The sequence below is a fragment of the Oncorhynchus keta genome, chromosome 29 (genome assembly GCF_023373465.1).
Source record: "Oncorhynchus keta strain PuntledgeMale-10-30-2019 chromosome 29, Oket_V2, whole genome shotgun sequence".
In the NCBI taxonomy this organism is placed as follows: Eukaryota; Metazoa; Chordata; class Actinopteri; order Salmoniformes; family Salmonidae; genus Oncorhynchus; species Oncorhynchus keta.
The window spans coordinates 21,052,736-21,071,180 of record NC_068449.1 but is presented as its reverse complement, the minus strand read 5'-3'; the positions used below and the strand labels follow the sequence as shown (position 1 = coordinate 21,071,180).

The following is an 18,445-nucleotide window of genomic DNA, read 5'->3' as shown; positions in this document are numbered from 1 at the left end:
CCCCAGCCCCAGCTTTACCAGGAGGAGTGTACCCCAGCCCCAGCTTTACCAGGAGCAATGTACCCCCAGGCCCAGTTCTACCAGGAGCAGTGTACTGCCCAGCCCAGCTCTACCAGGAGCAGTGTACCCCAGCCCCAGCTTTACCAGGAGGAGTGTACCCCCAGGCCCAGTTCTACCAGGAGCAGTGTACCCCAGCCCCAGCTCTACCAGGAGGAGTGTACCCCCAGGCCCAGTTCTACCAGGAGCAGTTTACCCCCAGGCCCAGTTCTACCAGGAGCAGTTTACCCCCAGGCCCAGTTCTACCAGGAGCAGTTTACCCCCAGGCCCAGTTCTACCAGGAGCAGTTTACCCCCAGGCCCAGTTCTACCAGGAGCAGTTTACCCCCAGGCCCAGTTCTACCAGGAGCAGTTTACCCCCAGGCCCAGTTCTACCAGGAGCAGTTTACCCCAGGCCCAGTTCTACCAGGAGCAGTTTACCCCCAGGCCTAGCTCTACCAGGAGCAGTTTACCCCCAGGCCCAGTTCTACCAGGAGCAGTTTACCCCCAGGCCCAGTTCTACCAGGAGCAGTTTACCCCCAGGCCTAGCTCTACCAGGAGCAGTTTACCCCCAGGTCCAGTTCTACCAGGAGCAGTTTACCCCCAGGCCTAGCTCTACCAGGAGCAGTTTACCCCCAGGCCTAGCTCTACCAGGAGCAGTTTACCCCCAGGCCCAGCTCTACCAGGAGCAGTTTACCCCCAGGCCCAGTTCTACCAGGAGCAGTTTACCCCCAGGCCCAGTTCTACCAGGAGCAGTTTACCCCCAGGCCCAGTTCTACCAGGAGCAGTTTACCCCCAGGCCCAGCTCTACCAGGAGCAGTTTACCCCCAGGCCCAGTTCTACCAGGAGCAGTTTACCCCCAGGCCTAGCTCTACCAGGAGCAGTTTACCCCCAGGCCCAGCTCTACCAGGAGCAGTTTACCCCCAGGCCCAGTTCTACCAGGAGCAGTTTACCCCCAGGCCTAGCTCTACCAGGAGCAGTTTACCCCCAGGCCCAGCTCTACCAGGAGGAGTTTACCCCCAGGCCCAGTTCTACCAGGAGGAGTTTACCCCAGGCCTAGCTCTACCAGGAGCAGTTTACCCCCAGGCCTAGCTCTACCAGGAGCAGTTTACCCCCAGGCCCAGTTCTACCAGGAGCAGTTTACCCCCAGGCCTAGCTCTACCAGGAGCAGTTTACCCCCAGGCCCAGTTCTACCAGGAGGAGTGTACCCCCAGGCCTAGCTCTACCAGGAGCAGTTTACCCCCATGCCCAGTTCTACCAGGAGGAGTGTACCCCCAGGCCTAGCTCTACCAGGAGCAGTTTACCCCCAGGCCCAGTTCTACCAGGAGGAGTGTACCCCCAGGCCTAGCTCTACCAGGAGCAGTTTACCCCCAGGTCTAGCTCTACCAGGAGGAGTGTACCCCCAGGCCTAGCTCTACCAGGAGCAGTTTACCCCCAGGCCTAGCTCTACCAGGAGCAGTTTACCCCCAGGCCCAGTTCTACCAGGAGGAGTGTACCCCCAGGCCTAGCTCTACCAGGAGCAGTTTACCCCCAGGCCTAGCTCTACCAGGAGCAGTTTACCCCCAGGCCCAGTTCTACCAGGAGGAGTGTACCCCCAGGCCCAGTTCTACCAGGAGGAGTGTACCCCCAGGCCTAGCTCTACCAGGAGCAGTTTACCCCCAGGCCCAGTTCTACCAGGAGGAGTGTACCCCCAGGCCTAGCTCTACCAGGAGCAGTTTACCCCCAGGCCCAGTTCTACCAGGAGGAGTGTACCCCCAGGCCTAGCTCTACCAGGAGCAGTTTACCCCCAGGCCTAGCTCTACCAGGAGGAGTGTACCCCCAGGCCTAGCTCTACCAGGAGCAGTGTACCTACCAAGGCCTACGCTGCTGTTCTCCAGAAGGTAGCTGAGGTGGTCAAACATGGCCTTTTGGTTCTGACGACTGATCCTGCAGAAGTAACACAGGAAGCGACAGCAGCTGGCCACCATCTTGGGGAACGCTATCTCCTGAGAGGAAAACACAGAGACTAGGGTTGATGAGGCACAACCTGTCCAATTCTCACTATAAAACTGAGACTCAGCTGACATTCTGACAGCTATGCATATTATTAGTAGAAAAAACTTGAAACTACTAGAAGTTAAACTGTTGAAACTAGAAGACCTAAAGGATAAATAAAAGCTTAACTCATGTGATCATCAACAAGAGACAAACAGGCAGGCAGACAGACGAGAGGGTACAGTTACAGTATCACTTTATTCTGGGCTTATGTTGGGTTTACTGACTATTTGGCTTCCTCAAGGCGTGTTGCTATAAATCCCCTTCACTAACGAATGTCTAAAAAGGCCTTCCTCCATCCCCAGGCCGGGCTCTATACCCCAGTGTCATGGTAGAGAGCCGTCTGCCTGGGAGAATAACCACCTGCTGTGGTGCATTTATTACTGCCCTCCCCTCCTTTCCCATACACACACTCAGCCTCCCTTCTACATGCAGTACAGCCTCCCTTGCCTTGGTTTGTAGCACATAGACATTGGAGCTCTGGAAAACCTGTTTTTCAAATACTGTATACAACCAATATTTATTCTCAAGTGTGTTTATTAAAGTAATTCCCCGTAATTGGCCATTGTGTTGTGTTATGCTACATCTGACGCCTACCCAGTAGCCACACAGTGCTAGTTGAATCTCTCATCAACAACTCTCATGGATGCTGTGATACATCAGAGTCTCCTCTATCATCCGTAGCAGTACTGAACTGTACCTGGGACTTGCCTCCTCCCAGCACGTTGACCATCACCTCCATCACCGTCTCATGCATGCCTAGAACACGCATCAGGTTGGGGTGCTGGTAGAATATCTTGTTGTTCATGATGTCACTGGATGGAAATATAAAACACAGAATACTCAGAACAGGTCAAATACTTGGAACAGTGATTGAGATCATTATTGTATCTTAAATTAAGCATTGGTACTTTAAAGCTCCCTGGTTATCAGACTATATATGTTCGTGCAGTAGACTGTGTCACTGACATGTAACCTACCCCAGACCGTCGATCATGAGTTTCTCCTCCTCCTTGCCCATGCGTACGGATAGCAGTGATCTGATCTGACCCAGAGAGGCCAGCAGGTTGATGGTGTCCTGTATAGAGGCAGCACTGATAGTGTAGCTCTTCCTCATGGCCCGGAGCAGCTCTCCAATGCTGTCGTACTGTCTCCTCAGCAGGCTGAACATCACTCTGACAAGCTCGGGGTCCTGGACGTGACACTCCTGAGCCCAGCTCACCATGGTCTGGGAGATCAACTCCTTCAGGTTGGCTAGAGAACAGACAGCAGAACCTTGTTATCTCCTTTACATGTTTAGGATATGTACTGTACCGCCACATTTTTTGTAACCTTTGTCATATAGTGGTATAGTAAGAAGTCCTAACATTATAGTGGTAAAAACAAGAGCAGTTTACGGAAGTACAGTCGATGGAACTAGTGTGTGGGAAGTGAGCCTTTTCAAAGAGGTTTGTAGGCAATGCTTCCTCTAAGTGCAGAAGCCCCGACTGCCTCCCCGAGACTGCCTCCCCGAGACTGCCTCCCCGAGACTGCCTCCCCGAGACCTCCTCCCCGAGACCTCCTCCTCGAGACCTCCTCCCCGGGACTGCCTCCCCGGGACTGCCTCCCCGAGACCTCCTCCCCGAGACTTCCTCCTCGAGACCTCCTCCCCGAGACTGCCTCCCCGAGACCTCCTCCCCGAGACTGCCTCCCCGAGACCTCCTCCCCAAGACTGCCTCCCTGAGACCGCCTCCCCGAGACCGCCTCCCCGAGACCTCCTCCCCGAGACTGCATCCACGAGACCGCCTCCCGGGACTGCCTCCCCGAGACAGCCTCCCCGAGACCTCCTCCCTGAGACCGCCTCCCCGGGACCGCCTCCCCGGGACCGCCTCCCCGGGACCGCCTCCCCGAGACCGCCTCCCCGGGACCGCCTCCCCGAGACTGCCTCCCCGAGACCTCCCCGAGACCGCCTCCCCGGGACTGCCTCCCTGAGACCGCCTCCCCGAGACCGCCTCCCCGGGACTGCCTCCCTGAGACCGCCTCCCCGGGACTGCCTCCCTGAGACCGCCTCCCCGGGACTGCCTCTCCGAGACCGCCTCCCCGGGACTGCCTCCCTGAGACCGCCTCCCCGGGACTGCCTCCCTGAGACCGCCTCCCCGGGACTGCCTCCCTGAGACCGCCTCCCCGGGACTGCCTCTCCGAGACCGCCTCCCCGAGACTGCCTCTCCGAGACCGCCTCCCCGGGACTGCCTCCCTGAGACCGCCTCCCCGGGACTGCCTCTCCGAGACCGCCTCCCCGGGACTGCCTCCCTGAGACCGCCTCCCCGGGACTGCCTCTCCGAGACCGCCTCCCCGGGACTGCCTCCCTGAGACCGCCTCCCCGGGACTGCCTCTCCGAGACCGCCTCCCCGAGACTGCCTCTCCGAGACCGCCTCCCCGGGACTGCCTCCCTGAGACCGCCTCCCCGGGACTGCCTCCCCGAGACCGCCTCCCCGGGACTGCCTCTCCGAGACCGCCTCCCCGAGACCGCCTCCCCGAGACCTCCCTGGGACTGCCTCCCCGACACTGCCTCCCCGAAACTGCCTCCCCAAGACCTCCTCCCCGAGACCTCTTCCCCGGGACTGCCGCGCAGAAATATCATCCCACAGAGCACGAGATTGAACTTCACTCAACTTTTTAGAATAGTGCTCACCAAGACGTCCATCGCGATCGCCTGGTTGATCTCTAATGCATTCCTAGTCGATCGCCAAACATTTCTGTAAAAACCCAATGATAAAGCCTTGTGTTCCTATTCTTTTTATTTGTCTCAAGCTGTAGGTGCACTTGATTCAGCTGCCCTGTGTGCCGGGTAGGCCAATTGTTGCCATTTTCAACCATTTCATGAAGGTACAATGAAGACATTACAGAGAGCAAATGAAGTGCACAAGAGGCCAACCGCTGGCCAATCGGATGGCTGTGTCTGCAGTAACGTAGCAGGTACAAAAGTTCAGTACAGCAAAGTTGATGCTGTGAGATTTCAACACTTTTAAAACCATGACTAGAGAGAGACTGTCAATGAATACATTAAAGAGCTGCTGTTTATACAGTGGGGCAAAAAAGTATTTAGTCAGCCACCAATTGTGCAAGTTCTCCCACTTAAAAATATGAGAGAGACCTGTAATTTTCATCATAGGTACACTTCAACTATGACAGACAAAATGAGGGGAAAAAAATCCAGAAAATCACATTGTAGGATTTGTTATGAATTTATTTGCAAATTATGGTGGAAAATAAGTTTTTGGTCACCTACAAACAAGCAAGATTTCTGGCTCTCACAGACCTGTAACTTCTTCTTTAAGAGGCTCCTCTGTCCTCCACTCGTTACCTGTATTAATGGCACCTGTTTGAACTTGTTATCAGTATAAAAGACACCTGTCCACAACCTCACAGTCACACTCCAAAGTCCACTATGGCCAAGACCAAAGAGCTGTCAAAGGACACCAGAAAAAAAAATGTAGATCTGCACCAGGCTGGGAAGACTGAATCTGCAATAGGTAAGCAGCTTGGTTTGAAGAAATCAACTGTGGGAGCAATTATTAGGAAGTGGAAGACATACAAGATGAGGTAATGAACCCAGTCTGAACCCAGTAGGAACCCTGAACCCAGTCTGAACCCAGTAGGAACCCTGAACCCAGTAGGAACCCTGAACCCAGTCTGAACCCAGTAGGAACCCTGAACCCAGTCTGAACCCAGTAGGAACCCTGAACCCAGTCTGAACCCAGTAGGAACCCTGAACCCAGTCTGAACCCAGTAGGAACCCTGAACCCAGTCTAAACCCAGTAGGAACCCTGAACCCAGTCTGAACCCAGTAGGAACCCTGAACCCAGTCTGAACCCAGTAGGAACCCTGAACCCAGTCTGAACCCAGTAGGAACCCTGAACCCAGTCTGAACCCAGTAGGAACCCTGAACCCAGTCTGAACCCAGTAGGAACCCTGAACCCAGTCTGAACCCAGTAGGAACCCTGAACCCAGCACAGTTAGAATAAATCATGTCTGGAAAAAAAACAGAAAACAGGGGCAAAAAAATATCCAAACAAGTGTTTAAGTGGAAACACACAACCTCTATATTCATGTCCTCTCTCTTGTGGGATCAATAGGGTCTCATATGGTCCACATCAGGGCCAGTCTAACGGTCTGGGGACAGATTGCCTTTCACTGTCTGCATTCACTGTTGCATATTCCAGACCAAATTTACCTGCCGCAAATTGGGCACTTGTCCTTGCCAGCAGCACTATTATTATAGGCAGTGAGGTGTACCCATATTGGTTTGGGGTCAGGAAAAGTGCAAACATGTTTTCCTTTGAATGAAATGTACTGATCTCAACTACAAGTGTAGCCCATCCTGGATACATACCACAGGAGAACGGAGCGTATGGAATGGTATCAACCACATGTTTGATGTATTTGATACCATTCCACTTATTCCATTCCAGCCATTACCATGAGCCCATCCTCCCTAATTAACGTGACACCAACCTCCTGTGCTGGATACAGAGAGGCTTCTAAACTCAAGATAGGGCTTTAATTTTATTGATTGCTTTATTGTCTTACAGGGGAGTAAAATTATAATTAAACGCCATAAAAGGTTTCAATAGAACTGTCCCGATAATATGAAGGATTCTGATATGGTGAAACAGTGTTGTGACAGTGGTCTGTCCTGAAGGACAGGGAGGGAAGGATTCTGCTATGGTGAAACAGTGTTGTGACAGTGGTCTGTCCTGAAGGACAGGGAGGGAAGGATTCTGCTATGGTGAAACAGTGTTGTGACAGTGGTCTGTCCTGAAGGACAGGGAGGGAAGGATTCTGCTATGGTGAAACAGTGTTGTGACAGTGGTCTGTCCTGAAGGACAGGGAGGGAAGGATTCTGCTATGGTGAAACAGTGTTGTGACAGTGGTCTGTCCTGAAGGACAGGAAGGGAGGGAAGTGATTAATGGCAATCAGTGAATTAATTAGTAGCCTCTGATATTGCATTGTACATGAAGAATGTCAAACAATTTCCATACTGGTACAGAGCTCTGCATTTGTGTATATTTGTGTGTGCCTGTGTGTGTGTGTGTGTATGTGTGTAAGATCAGGATGAAGAAGCCTGAGTTATCTCAGCGCAGTGTTTTTCTCCTCTCTCTCTGCAGAAGAGAAGGAGGACCGAGTGAAGATGCCCCTCACTGCCAGGCAGAGCAGCCAATCCTCTACCGGCTCGACATTACCATAATAACATTGAAAAAGACATTGAAATGGAAACGGATGCAACTGGGTGTCTGTGCTACTACATGCCAGACAAATGGAACAGGGCTTGTTTGCCAGCATCACTATTCAGCTGCTACACGGCTCCTTTCAATTTCCCCGTCCACCTATGTTAGCCAGAGAGAGTAAACAGTGGCTTGTTCAGGACAAAAATAGGATAACCTCCAACAAAGAGCCTATTAGGAAACGTGTGTTATTACTGCGAGACTGTATTATCTTCAGGGACTATGGGAATGAGGTGGATTCCACAGTCACCAGGTCATGTTATTGCTGGCTCTGACATAGCTGTAGAAGTAATAGTCTTACAGGGGGCTTGTTGTTCCTGCTCTGTGGGCTCCTCTTCAGTCTTCAGAGGTTGACCTTTGACCTTGTAGACCAGGGCCAGCAGACGACCTTTAATAGACGTGTCCTGGTCATCTTCCTCTTCCTCCATAGGGATTCCTACACAAGCACACGGCACAGAGATGAAACCAATATCCCACTCCTGGACAAATGTTGCTTCCTAGCGGTCAATCTAGCGCCATATTTTAGATGTATTACAGGTTTTCTTTTGCTAGCGTTATTTTCTCCCCTCTGTGTCCTTCCTTTTTATTTCCCTGCAGTCTCCATTCTACGGTGCTGCATTATGTCAGAGTAGTGCAGTGTGACTGTAGAAGACATTACATTGGTATAGTACCCCCCGCCCCCCCAGGACCAAGCCTTTAATTATTTAGCAAAACATTCAGACGTCAGAGCAATCTGGAGAGGCAGTGAACTATAAGATATCTGCAGAGATAGAGAAGGCTTCCATTCTGCCGAGAAACACACCGGAAGCTCTAATACAACATCCCCTGTACTTCAAACCAACCTGGGGAGCTCAGGCAATACACGGATATTTACAAGGATACAGGATGAGAGCAAGCTATATTACACCGTTTGTCAAGTAAAAATGCTATTATGTTGACTCTTGTTGTGTGTGTTTTATCCAGTCCTATTTGGACAAGCATTGTGTCCCCTTTGCTGTAAGTAAAGTACATCTCCAATGCTGGCATTTTTGTTTTCGATGAATTCCACAGCTCATCTCTACGGTATCATTTTCCGCCACAGACCATTTGATGCTGACATTAATTTTGAATCCTAGTCAGACGGCAGGTCATAATCTCCATCTCCAGACTGGTCATATAAAACCTGATGGTGTTTTTTACCACAGTGCAGCCGCAGCTCGTTGTGGAAGGCATAGAGCTCCTCCTGAATGTCCTCTGGACACGGGCAGTCCTCCCCCGTACTGAAGTTCAACAGCATGTTAATCTGAAACACACATAGACTGTCATTTAGACCACATGACTGTGCTACACAATGGCCCTACACACTTTATACATCAATAGTTCAGAGAAAATAGCAAAGCTTGTGTGCAGTAGGAGAAGTTGAAGGAGCCAGGTAAAAAGTCATTATAGTTTGTGAAAAGTGCTGAAGTGACCAGGGAGCTGTGACCCTGACATACTGTGGATGAGATGAGGGTGATCTTCCCTCCTGTCTGGCAGGGCCGGGGGGGGCGGGTCGTAAAGAGCCCTGGTAAACCTGAAGTGACAATGACACAGCAGACAGGGATGGATTCCCACAGCCTTGAGGCTGGGCAGCGAAGGGACATGCACAAATGAAAGATCTTTGGGGAGCTGTTAGACTGTTATAGAGCCGGTCACCTAGCCTCACTCAGTCACTCCGGGCCAGCTGTGCTCTCCACAAATGAAAGATCTTTGGGGAGCTGTTAGACTGTTATAGAGCCGGTCACTAAGCCTCACTCAGTCACTCCGGGCCAGCTGTGCTCTCCACAAATTAAAGATCTTTGGGGAGCTGTTAGACTGTTATAGAGCCGGTCACTAAGCCTCACTCAGTCACTCCGGGCCAGCTGTGTTCTCAACAAATGAAAGATCTTTGGGGAGCTGTTAGACTGTTATAGAGCCGGTCACTAAGCCTGACTCAGTCACTCCGGGCCAGCTGTGCTCTCAACAAATGAAAGATCTTTGGGGAGCTGTTAGACTGTTATAGAGCCGGTCACTAAGCCTCACTCAGTCACTCCGGGCCAGCTGTGCTCTCCACAAATGAAAGATCTTTGGGGAGCTGTTAGACTGTTATAGAGCCGGTCACTAAGCCTCACTCAGTCACTCCGGGCCAGCTGTGCTCTCAACAAATGAAAGATCTTTGGGGAGCTGTTAGACTGTTATAGAGCCGGTCACTAAGCCTCACTCAGTCACTCCGGGCCAGCTGTGCTCTCCACAAATGAAAGATCTTTGGGGAGCTGTTAGACTGTTATAGAGCCGGTCACTAAGCCTGACTCAGTCACTCCGGGCCAGCTGTGCTCTCAACAAATGAAAGATCTTTGGGGAGCTGTTAGACTGTTATAGAGCCGGTCACTAAGCCTCACTCAGTCACTCCGGGCCAGCTGTGCTCTCCACAAATGAAAGATCTTTGGGGAGCTGTTAGACTGTTATAGAGCCGGTCACTAAGCCTCACTCAGTCACTCCGGGCCAGCTGTGCTCTCCACAAATGAAAGAACCCAATGACACAAAACCAAAGGGAATTTAAGGAAAAGGAAGAAATCAATTACCCATGAATGTGGAAAAATGACTGAACACTCCCACAACTCCCACCAAAATACTCTCTTTTTAGTTTAGAGTGGAGAGGCGGCCAGAGGATCACTTTGAGGTTTATGAGAACAATGTGCCCTTGTTGCAGTGTGTATGTGTGCGCACACTCGCTTAGGAGCAGCAGCCTGTCCTGTGTTAATGTGCAAACACTTCTATCTAATACTCGTGTAACAAGGTTAACACGCACAGATGTCTGCAGTCATCCCAGTCCTCATGAAGTGGGCAGCATTTCAAAAAGCCTAACTCAATTACAGAGTTACAGCCACGTCTGAAAGTCTGTGAATAAAACTGCTTGCCTGTGACTTTCTCATACTATGACTCTACAGGAGAGAGATGATAAACTCACCATTACCTACATCTTTAACTAGGAGGCCATCCTAGGTTATTTCTATTTCAGTGTGTACCTGTTCTTGGGGAGGGGAGCGGAACTCCTTGGTCTTCTTGGCGGTGATGGCAGCAGACATGTTGAGGGCCAGCATCAGCTCGTTGTACCTGAACTTCTGGTTGTACTGCAGCTTGGAGACAAAGCTGTCTGAGAAGGACACGATGGCCTCGATGCGATGCTTCAGCTCACAGTCACAAAAGTAGTGAAGCAGCTCACACATCTACGAGAGAGAAAAACACATAGAGACAATCTGTCAGCCTCCACATTTAACATCAGCTGGGATTTGGACACACAGAAATTCATTTTTATTTTTTTATTTAACCTTTATTTAACTAGGCAAGTCAGTTAACAACAAATTCTCATTTACAATGACAGTCTACCCCGGCCAAACCCTAACAGGGACGACGCTGGGCCAATTGTGCGCCGCCCTATGTTGTGATACAGCCTGAAATCGAACCAGGGTCTGTATTGACGCCTCTAGCACTGAGATGCAGTGCCTTAGACCGCTGCATCTAATGACACATACTGTATCTGAGTGGACTCATGAGTAGAGAAATCACTGATACAGAAACATTACATGGTTAAGTGACTTTGGAACGGACTATAAATGTCAGTGCATTTTGCAGAGCATGTGATTGAAAGACTAGCTGAAGCAGGGACTCTGTCTCAGTGACCATGTTACCTGTCGTTTGACTGGCTCAGGCAGCCTCTTCTCCAGCAGGCCTTTGATTGGTTGCTTGGCCTCTTTGGCAGCCTCCTCCTCCCCGGCCTCCACCGCCTTCTCCTCGGCACCTGTCAGTCCCTCCTTCTCCGCGGCCTCCGTCACCGCGGTGGCCGCCTCCTCGTGATGCTCCGCGAACACTTTGGGGTCGATAAGCAGCAGGATCTTATGAACGTCCTGACTGCCCAGCACGCCCATGGTGAGCAGCGTGCCAATCAGCCTCAGGATGGGCACAAACTGGTACTCCACGCTGCCCCCTACAGGGTCTCTGATGTAATGCCCACCGCCCTGTACGGCCTCGGTCAGCATGGTGATTGCCTTCTCCTTCAGGGCATCCAGGGGGATTTGGGGGCTGTACAGCTGCTGCTCCCTTTTGGTGCTGATGAAACAGGGAGGGTAGAAGTTGAGCCGGGGCTTCAGGGAGGTGCTGAGGCCCACGCCGGGAGGAGAGTGGTGCTTGGTGGCATCGGAGAACAGGCGGATGCTGCGAGTCTCGGCAGTGACAGGGATGATGAACTCGTTGTTCATCATGAGGCGGGCCTCCTTGGCCGTCTCCAGATGAACACTGATCAGGACGTTGTAGAAGCCCTCACGCAGCATGCCCGACAGGTACTGGTTGTCGATGGTATAGAGCAGCTGGGATTGGTCTAGGTGGCTGCAGAGGGCGTGTGCTACACGGGTATTACCCAGTGCACACAGGGCACAGTAGAGCTTCAGGGTGTGGTAGTGGAACGTCCTCAGGTCCTCCTGCTCAGACAGCTCCATGATGTCAACACACCTGGGGGAGGTCAAACATGTTGTGTTTGGCAGTATACAGGAGCGCTTATGTCCTCAAGCAGGGCGTGTGTGCTGCCTCTGTGTATGTGTGTACAGTATGTATAAGCACATGTAAATGTCTACCTGTTCTCCTCAGGTATGTGCACAGCCAGCATCTGGAGGGGCTCCAGACACTGCACCACCCAGCCGTGTCTCTCACTGACCCTGGATGTCTCCACCTTTAGGAAGGTGTTGGGCATGCGGCTCCACAGCACTGAGTTGATGGTCTGGACGTCCAGCCTCGGAGGGCACTGAGGCACTGGGTTCTTATGCTCACTCTTAAAGATGGCCGCCGACAGAGGCATGGTGTTCTGTAGAGGTCAGAGGTCACACAGAGCGACGTTGTGGTCCGCACAGTCGATTGTATACCAGTAGAACCGGAGAAGAATTGAACACACTTTAGGTCAGGAAAGTAGCGATTGGAATTGAGTTACTCTACCTTTATCTTGGCCAGCTCAAACTGGAAGAGATTGGGGCTGGTCGGTCGCACAAACACAGCAGGAAACAGCTTTGTGTTGGGTTCCACCTGGAGAAGAAAGAGCACAGCATTAATGTAAGACGTTTGCAGACAGAAAAGGTGCAGTAATAGAGGGTGACTTAGAGAGCAGCTTGGAAGTGAAAGTGCATGATGTTCTGTAGCTATCTGACTTGGTGTGTGTGTGTTTGTGTGTGTGTGTGTGTGTGTGTGTGTGTGTGTGTGTGTGTGTGTGTGTGTGTGTGTGTGTGTGTGTGTGTGTGTGTGTGTGTGTGTGTGTGTGTGTGTGTGTGTGTGTGTGTGTATGTGTGTGTGTGTGTGTGTGTGTGCCTATGTGCGTTGGTGTCAGGTCAGGCATTGCTGAAAGAGACGAGGGAAGAGGCTGGCAGGATGACTCAGAACAGTTTAAAAGCTCACCGTGTTTCTGCCATGGGAGGAATGAAGAAGATCATGCCCTACAAAGGGGAGATTTTTTTTCTCGGTTTTGAAAGTACATACAGAGACAGCCAGACGCTGGGTTAAGAGCTGGCAGGCAGGACAGACAGGCCTACCCTACTTCTGAGCCCGAGGCAGGAGGACTGAGTGATTATTACAATGAGTAATGAAGAGACCAGGACAGAATGATATGTTTCTAGAGATGATGCAGGTCTGATAAGATGCAGACTGCATGATGGGACAGATAGTGTTGGGTTGATAGCAGCAGAAAGGAGTCTGAAGCGATAAAGTGTGTGAGGAAAGAGACTGTACAGAGACACTCTGTGTAGTTGGCAATGCAGAACCTGGTAGGAGGTGGCCAGCTCCTTGCCGTTGACAGTGAAGGTCACCAGGCCAGTGGCCAGGTCAATGAGGCAGCCTATCTCCAGGTCCACATTACTGCGACTGGACGAGTGGCCTGAGCTGGTGGCATCCCCTCCCCACACCATGTAGCAGTTACTCCTCCTCACACTGGGGAATGGTGAGGGAGGAAGAGGGGAAGAAAGGAAGAGAGATGGGTATTTGATTAGCACTGATCATTACTGTTGATACCGACATGAGGATGAGGGTTTCCTTAACAACATGCTTACCTCTCGTGGACCCGCCCACGCTCGTCTCCAAGGGTAACTGTCACCGTCCGGTTCTTACTGAGGTTGAAGTGGTTGCTATAGTAATGGTAGTCTGGGGTGACCCAGCCCACCCACACGCAGGATGGATCCTGACCAGCGAATACCCTGACAGAGTAGTAGTACTGCAAGACAACATGGTGGCAGGTTAGCTTGATCTACAACACCTGAAGTCTATAATGGTGACATTATACCAAGCACCATCAGTAGCTGTTTATCATCCACTTCATACCGTGGTGATGTTGCTGTAATCTGTTCCTCTTATTCCGTCATGACTGTGTCTCATGGACTTCAGTGGATGTCTACGAGGAAAACATGAGCGTTGAAGAAACATTTCAAATGTGAGAAGATAACGTGCTTTTAGAAATTGTGTTTGTGTTGTACCACGGTGAATGTGTTCAGAGGTCTGACCTGTGTTTGAGTTTGAGGGACTCGTGCTCTTCGTGCACTCCGTTCATGTCCATGACAGGGATGGTCTTGAAGAAGGTGTGGAACTCCACGGGCATGCTCAGACGACAGTATACCATGTCACCATTACTGTTCTGGGTCCCAAATGTCCTGTGACTCACCTTCAGACAGGGAGGGCTGTCGATGGTGCCATCTATTCTGGTCACCTGGCATAGATACATTTTTTTGCCAGTTAATTTACTCATTCTAAACAATATAGTGAAATAGCCTATTATCTTCACCTTCTGTGGACCTCTACATATATGTACAGTTGAAGTCAGAAGTTTACATACACTTAGGTTGGAGTCAATAAAACTCGTTTTTCAACCACTTCACAGGTTTCTTGTTAACAAACTATAGTTTTGGCAAGTCGGTTAGGATATCCACTTTGTGCATGACAGTCATTTTTCCAACAACTGTTTACTGACAGATTATTTCACTTATAATTCACTGTATCACAATTCCAGTGGGTCAGAAGTTTCCATACACTAAGATGACTGTGCCTTTAAACAACTTGGAAAATTCCAGAAAATTATTTCATGGCTTTAGAAGCTTCTGATAAGCTAATTGACATCATTTGAGTCAATTGGAGGTGTGGATATACTTCAAGACCTACCTTCAAACTCAGTGCCTCTTTGCTTGACATCATGGGGAAATCTAAAGAAATCAGCCAAGACCTCAGAAAAACAATTGTAGACTTCCACACGTCTGTTTCATCCTTGGGAGCAATTTCCAAACACCTGAAGGTACCACGTTCATCTGTACAAACAATAGTACGCAAGTATAAACACCATGGGACCGCTCAGGAAGGAGACGCGTTCTGTCTCCTAGAGATTAACGTACTTTGGTGCGAAAAGTGCAAATCAGTCCCAGAACAACAGCAAAGGACATTGTGAAGATGCTCGAGGAAACAGGTACAAAATTATCTATATCCACAGTAAAACGAGTGCTATATCAACATAACCTGAAAGGCCGCTCAGCAAGGAAGAAGCCATTGTCGTGTCTTTGGCTATACCGGATTAAGTAATATGACATGCTATTCTATAAAATAATTTCTCCGTAATTAATATTATCTGATTGAGCTAATCATGTAAATATAATTAACTAGAGAGTCGGGGCACCACAAAATAATATTTATAGAGCTGTTATCTTCCAAATAAACTCTTAAAGACCTAGTAATATTTTACATCAATAGCAGTCAATATTAATCGTCACCTTAATTCAGTCTCATCTGAAAGTTGTAAATTCTTGGTTATCTTCACGAACCCTGGCTAACAAGTTGAATCAGCAATGCAAAATTGGGTTTAATTATTTATTTACTAAATACCTAACGAATCACACAGAATTACATATACAAAGAATGAATTAGACCTGGATTACAAATGACGTCATAAAGGAAAACGTCCCTAACGGGCGGAACAGATTTGACGGCTGGTTACACAAAAGAAAAGGGCTGGGTTTGAGTGAAAGAGCGGGAAGACTGAGGACCAAAGGAAGAAAGTGTGCTATTATAAATACAGTATTTTATGCATTCTAAATTACCGCCCATTTGGAAAAGGAAAATGCAATAAATATTTACTCTGAGCTGCGCTTCGGTAGGTTGGTGGTAGATGGAAGGCCGTGTTGCCAAACCGAGTCCTTTGTAGAATGTCTCTGGTGGTCAATTGGATACGTTGTAGTAACGTTGTTGTGTTATAGACGGGATATTCTCTGTGTTCCTTCCTAACCCTCGTTTGCAGCTGCTGTTGCTAACTCAACGGCTAATCGGTATAATTTCTGTAGTGAATAAGAGTTCAAAGTTCATACCATTCGCAACCAAAGCTCACGCTGATGTTGGCTTTGTTCTGTAGTTATTATCTGAACCATTCTGACATTGGACCGTCGTCCCCACATCCTCGGAACAGGAGGTTACATTTTCGTCAAGGCTTTATATAGTGGAGCGATATGTGTGTCTGAAAAGTTTTGTGTGTCTCTTCACAGGGGGGGGCAGTGATTGAGCAGAGCTCTAACCTTATGAAAACCCAACTCTCACATTTTAGAAGTTACAATCACATTTCATTCCATCACAAATAATTTCAGATACAAACATTTAAATTGAACAACAATTCCATGTGAATCCGATAACTCTGATGTGTAGACTTTCCACTGTAGAGTTTATGTCATCTTATCATTGATGAAAATGTCTCAGATGACAACCGAACTGACATCATATTCATTAAGTACCACCGCATATGTTCAATTGGTCGGATTACCAGAATATAGTTAATTTCCCCCCCCACCTTCTGATGTTCCCAGAATCTCTTTGTTAAGCAAAGGGATTTTCAAATGTAACATCAGTAGGGTAGAGAGAGGAAAAAAGGGGGAAGAGGTATTTATGACTGTCATAAACATACCCCCAGGCCAACATCATGACATCACTGCTTCAAAACCGCCATAAAAAAGCCAGACTACGGTTTGCAACTACACATGGGGACAAAGATCATACTTTTTGGAGAAATGTCCTCTGGTCAGATGAAACAAAAATAGCACTGTTTGGCCATAATGACCATCGTTATGTTTGGAGGAAAATGGGGGAGGCTTGCAAGCCAAAGAACACCATCCCAACTGTGAAGCACGGGGGTGGCAGCATCATGTTGTGGGGGTGCTTTCCTGCAGGAGGGACTGGTGCACTTCACAAAATAGATGGCATCACGTGGAAGGAAAATTATGTGGATATATTGAAGCAACATCTCAGACATCTCTCCCCTTTTCCTCTAAATGGGCAATGACCCCAAGCATACTTCCAAAGTTGTGACAAAATAGCTTAAGGACAACAAAGTCAAGGTATTGGAGTGGCCATCACAAAGCCCTGTCCTCAATCCTATGGAAAATTTGTGGGCAGAACTGAAAAAATGTGTGAGAGCAATGAGGCCTAACAAACCTGACTCAGTTACACCAGCTCTGTCAGGACGATTGGGCCCAAATTCACCAAACTTATTGTGGGAAGCTTGTGGAAGGCTACCCAACACGTTTGACCCAAGTTAAACAATTTAAAGGCAATACTACCAAATACTAATTGAGTGTATGTAAACTTCTGACCCACTGGGAATGTGATGAAATAAATAAAAGCTGAAATAAATCATTCTCTCTACTATTATTCTGACATTTCATATTCTTAAAATAAAGTGGGGATCCTAACTGGCCTAAGACAGGGAATTTTTACTCTGAATAAATGTCAGGATTTGTGAAAAACTCAGTTTAAATCTATTTGGCTAAGGTGTATGTAAACTTCCGACTTCAACTGTATATTACAATATTGATTTTGTGATTGATTTTGATTTTCTAAAAGATATTATCGTCTGTCTTACCATTATGTGGTTGTTGTTCTTTGGCACATTGAAAAAGGTGGGGAGGCGTTTGCTGAACCACATGGTGACCTCACGGTTCATGTTGACGGCGAAGGGTTCAAAGCCCTCCTGGAGACCACACATGGTGTAGTACTTAAAGGTACTGGCATCCTTCCCCAGGTTCATACGACCCACCTGGGACAGGCCCAGACTACATACTGGGATAAAACCTGGGAGACAGAGACAGAGAGAGAGGAGGGAGAGAAACAGAGAGAGAGAAGGGGGGCGAGGGAGAGAGAGAGGGTAGAGAGGGGAAAGAGAGGGAGAGAGAGAGAGAGAGAGAGAGAGAGAGAGAGAGAGAGAGAGAGAGAGAGAGAGAGAGAGAGAGAGAGAGAGCACCTGTCACACACACAGCTGGGGGAGGGTCAAATCTATCCAAGTCAATTTAGAAGTGTCACCTTATATAAAGTTAATTTCATAATGGGGAGGGACTGATTTTGCACTCATTTTCTCAGCATGGTGGTTTTAGGTTAACTTGTCAGCATGTCTGTCAGTGATCCGGCGGCACAGAGACATAAGAGAGGGAGCAGAGCTTAGAGAGGTCCGTGACAGACACTCTTCATCCTCTGTCTCACACACACACTGCTGGCTGTTTTACATACTCACCATCTTCAGTCTCACACACTGGTGGCTGTTTTACATACAGTACTCACCATCTTCAGTTTCACACACTGCTGGCTGTTTTACATACAGAACTCACCATCTTCAGTCTCACACACTGGTGGCTGTTTTACATACAGTACTCACCATCTTCAGTCTCACACACTGCTGGCTGTTTTACATACAGAACTCACCATCTTCAGTCTCACACACTGCTGGCTGTTGTACATGCCCACCATCTTCAGTCTCACACACTTACCGTCCTCCGTCTCGAAGTCGGCGAAGCAGAGCTCAGAGCCCTTGTTGGTGATGAGGATCTCTCCATTGAGGGTGAAAATCATAGACTTGTCCTCCATGTTGATCATGCAGCCCACCACATCCCCTGCCTGCCAACAACGCCCAAAGAAACGGCTGCCCATGTTCAGACGGTGACCCTGAAGATAAAAACACACACACGCACACACACACACACACACACACACACACACACACACACACACACACACACACACACACACACACACACACACACACACACACACACACACACACACACACACAC

At 49.1% G+C, this 18,445-nt stretch overlaps 1 protein-coding gene across 1 annotated transcript in view; it reads right to left on the bottom strand.

Annotated features, from left to right (window-relative positions):
* Nucleotides 1-18,445, bottom strand: part of LOC118362454 (ryanodine receptor 3-like) — a 154,464-nt gene that overhangs the window by 39,692 nt on the left and 96,327 nt on the right. Inside the window, exons 27-41 of the mRNA XM_052486186.1 lie at nt 18,143-18,317; nt 17,245-17,453; nt 13,862-14,064; nt 13,683-13,752; nt 13,415-13,575; nt 13,130-13,295; nt 12,315-12,401; nt 11,960-12,186; nt 11,021-11,837; nt 10,358-10,558; nt 8,514-8,616; nt 7,636-7,770; nt 3,050-3,323; nt 2,770-2,884; nt 1,888-2,020 (exon numbers count right to left, since the gene is read on the bottom strand). Of these exons, the coding sequence (XP_052342146.1) occupies nt 1,888-2,020; nt 2,770-2,884; nt 3,050-3,323; nt 7,636-7,770; nt 8,514-8,616; nt 10,358-10,558; nt 11,021-11,837; nt 11,960-12,186; nt 12,315-12,401; nt 13,130-13,295; nt 13,415-13,575; nt 13,683-13,752; nt 13,862-14,064; nt 17,245-17,453; nt 18,143-18,317 (3,076 nt within the window). The remainder of the gene's footprint in view (nt 1-1,887; nt 2,021-2,769; nt 2,885-3,049; nt 3,324-7,635; nt 7,771-8,513; nt 8,617-10,357; nt 10,559-11,020; nt 11,838-11,959; nt 12,187-12,314; nt 12,402-13,129; nt 13,296-13,414; nt 13,576-13,682; nt 13,753-13,861; nt 14,065-17,244; nt 17,454-18,142; nt 18,318-18,445) is intronic.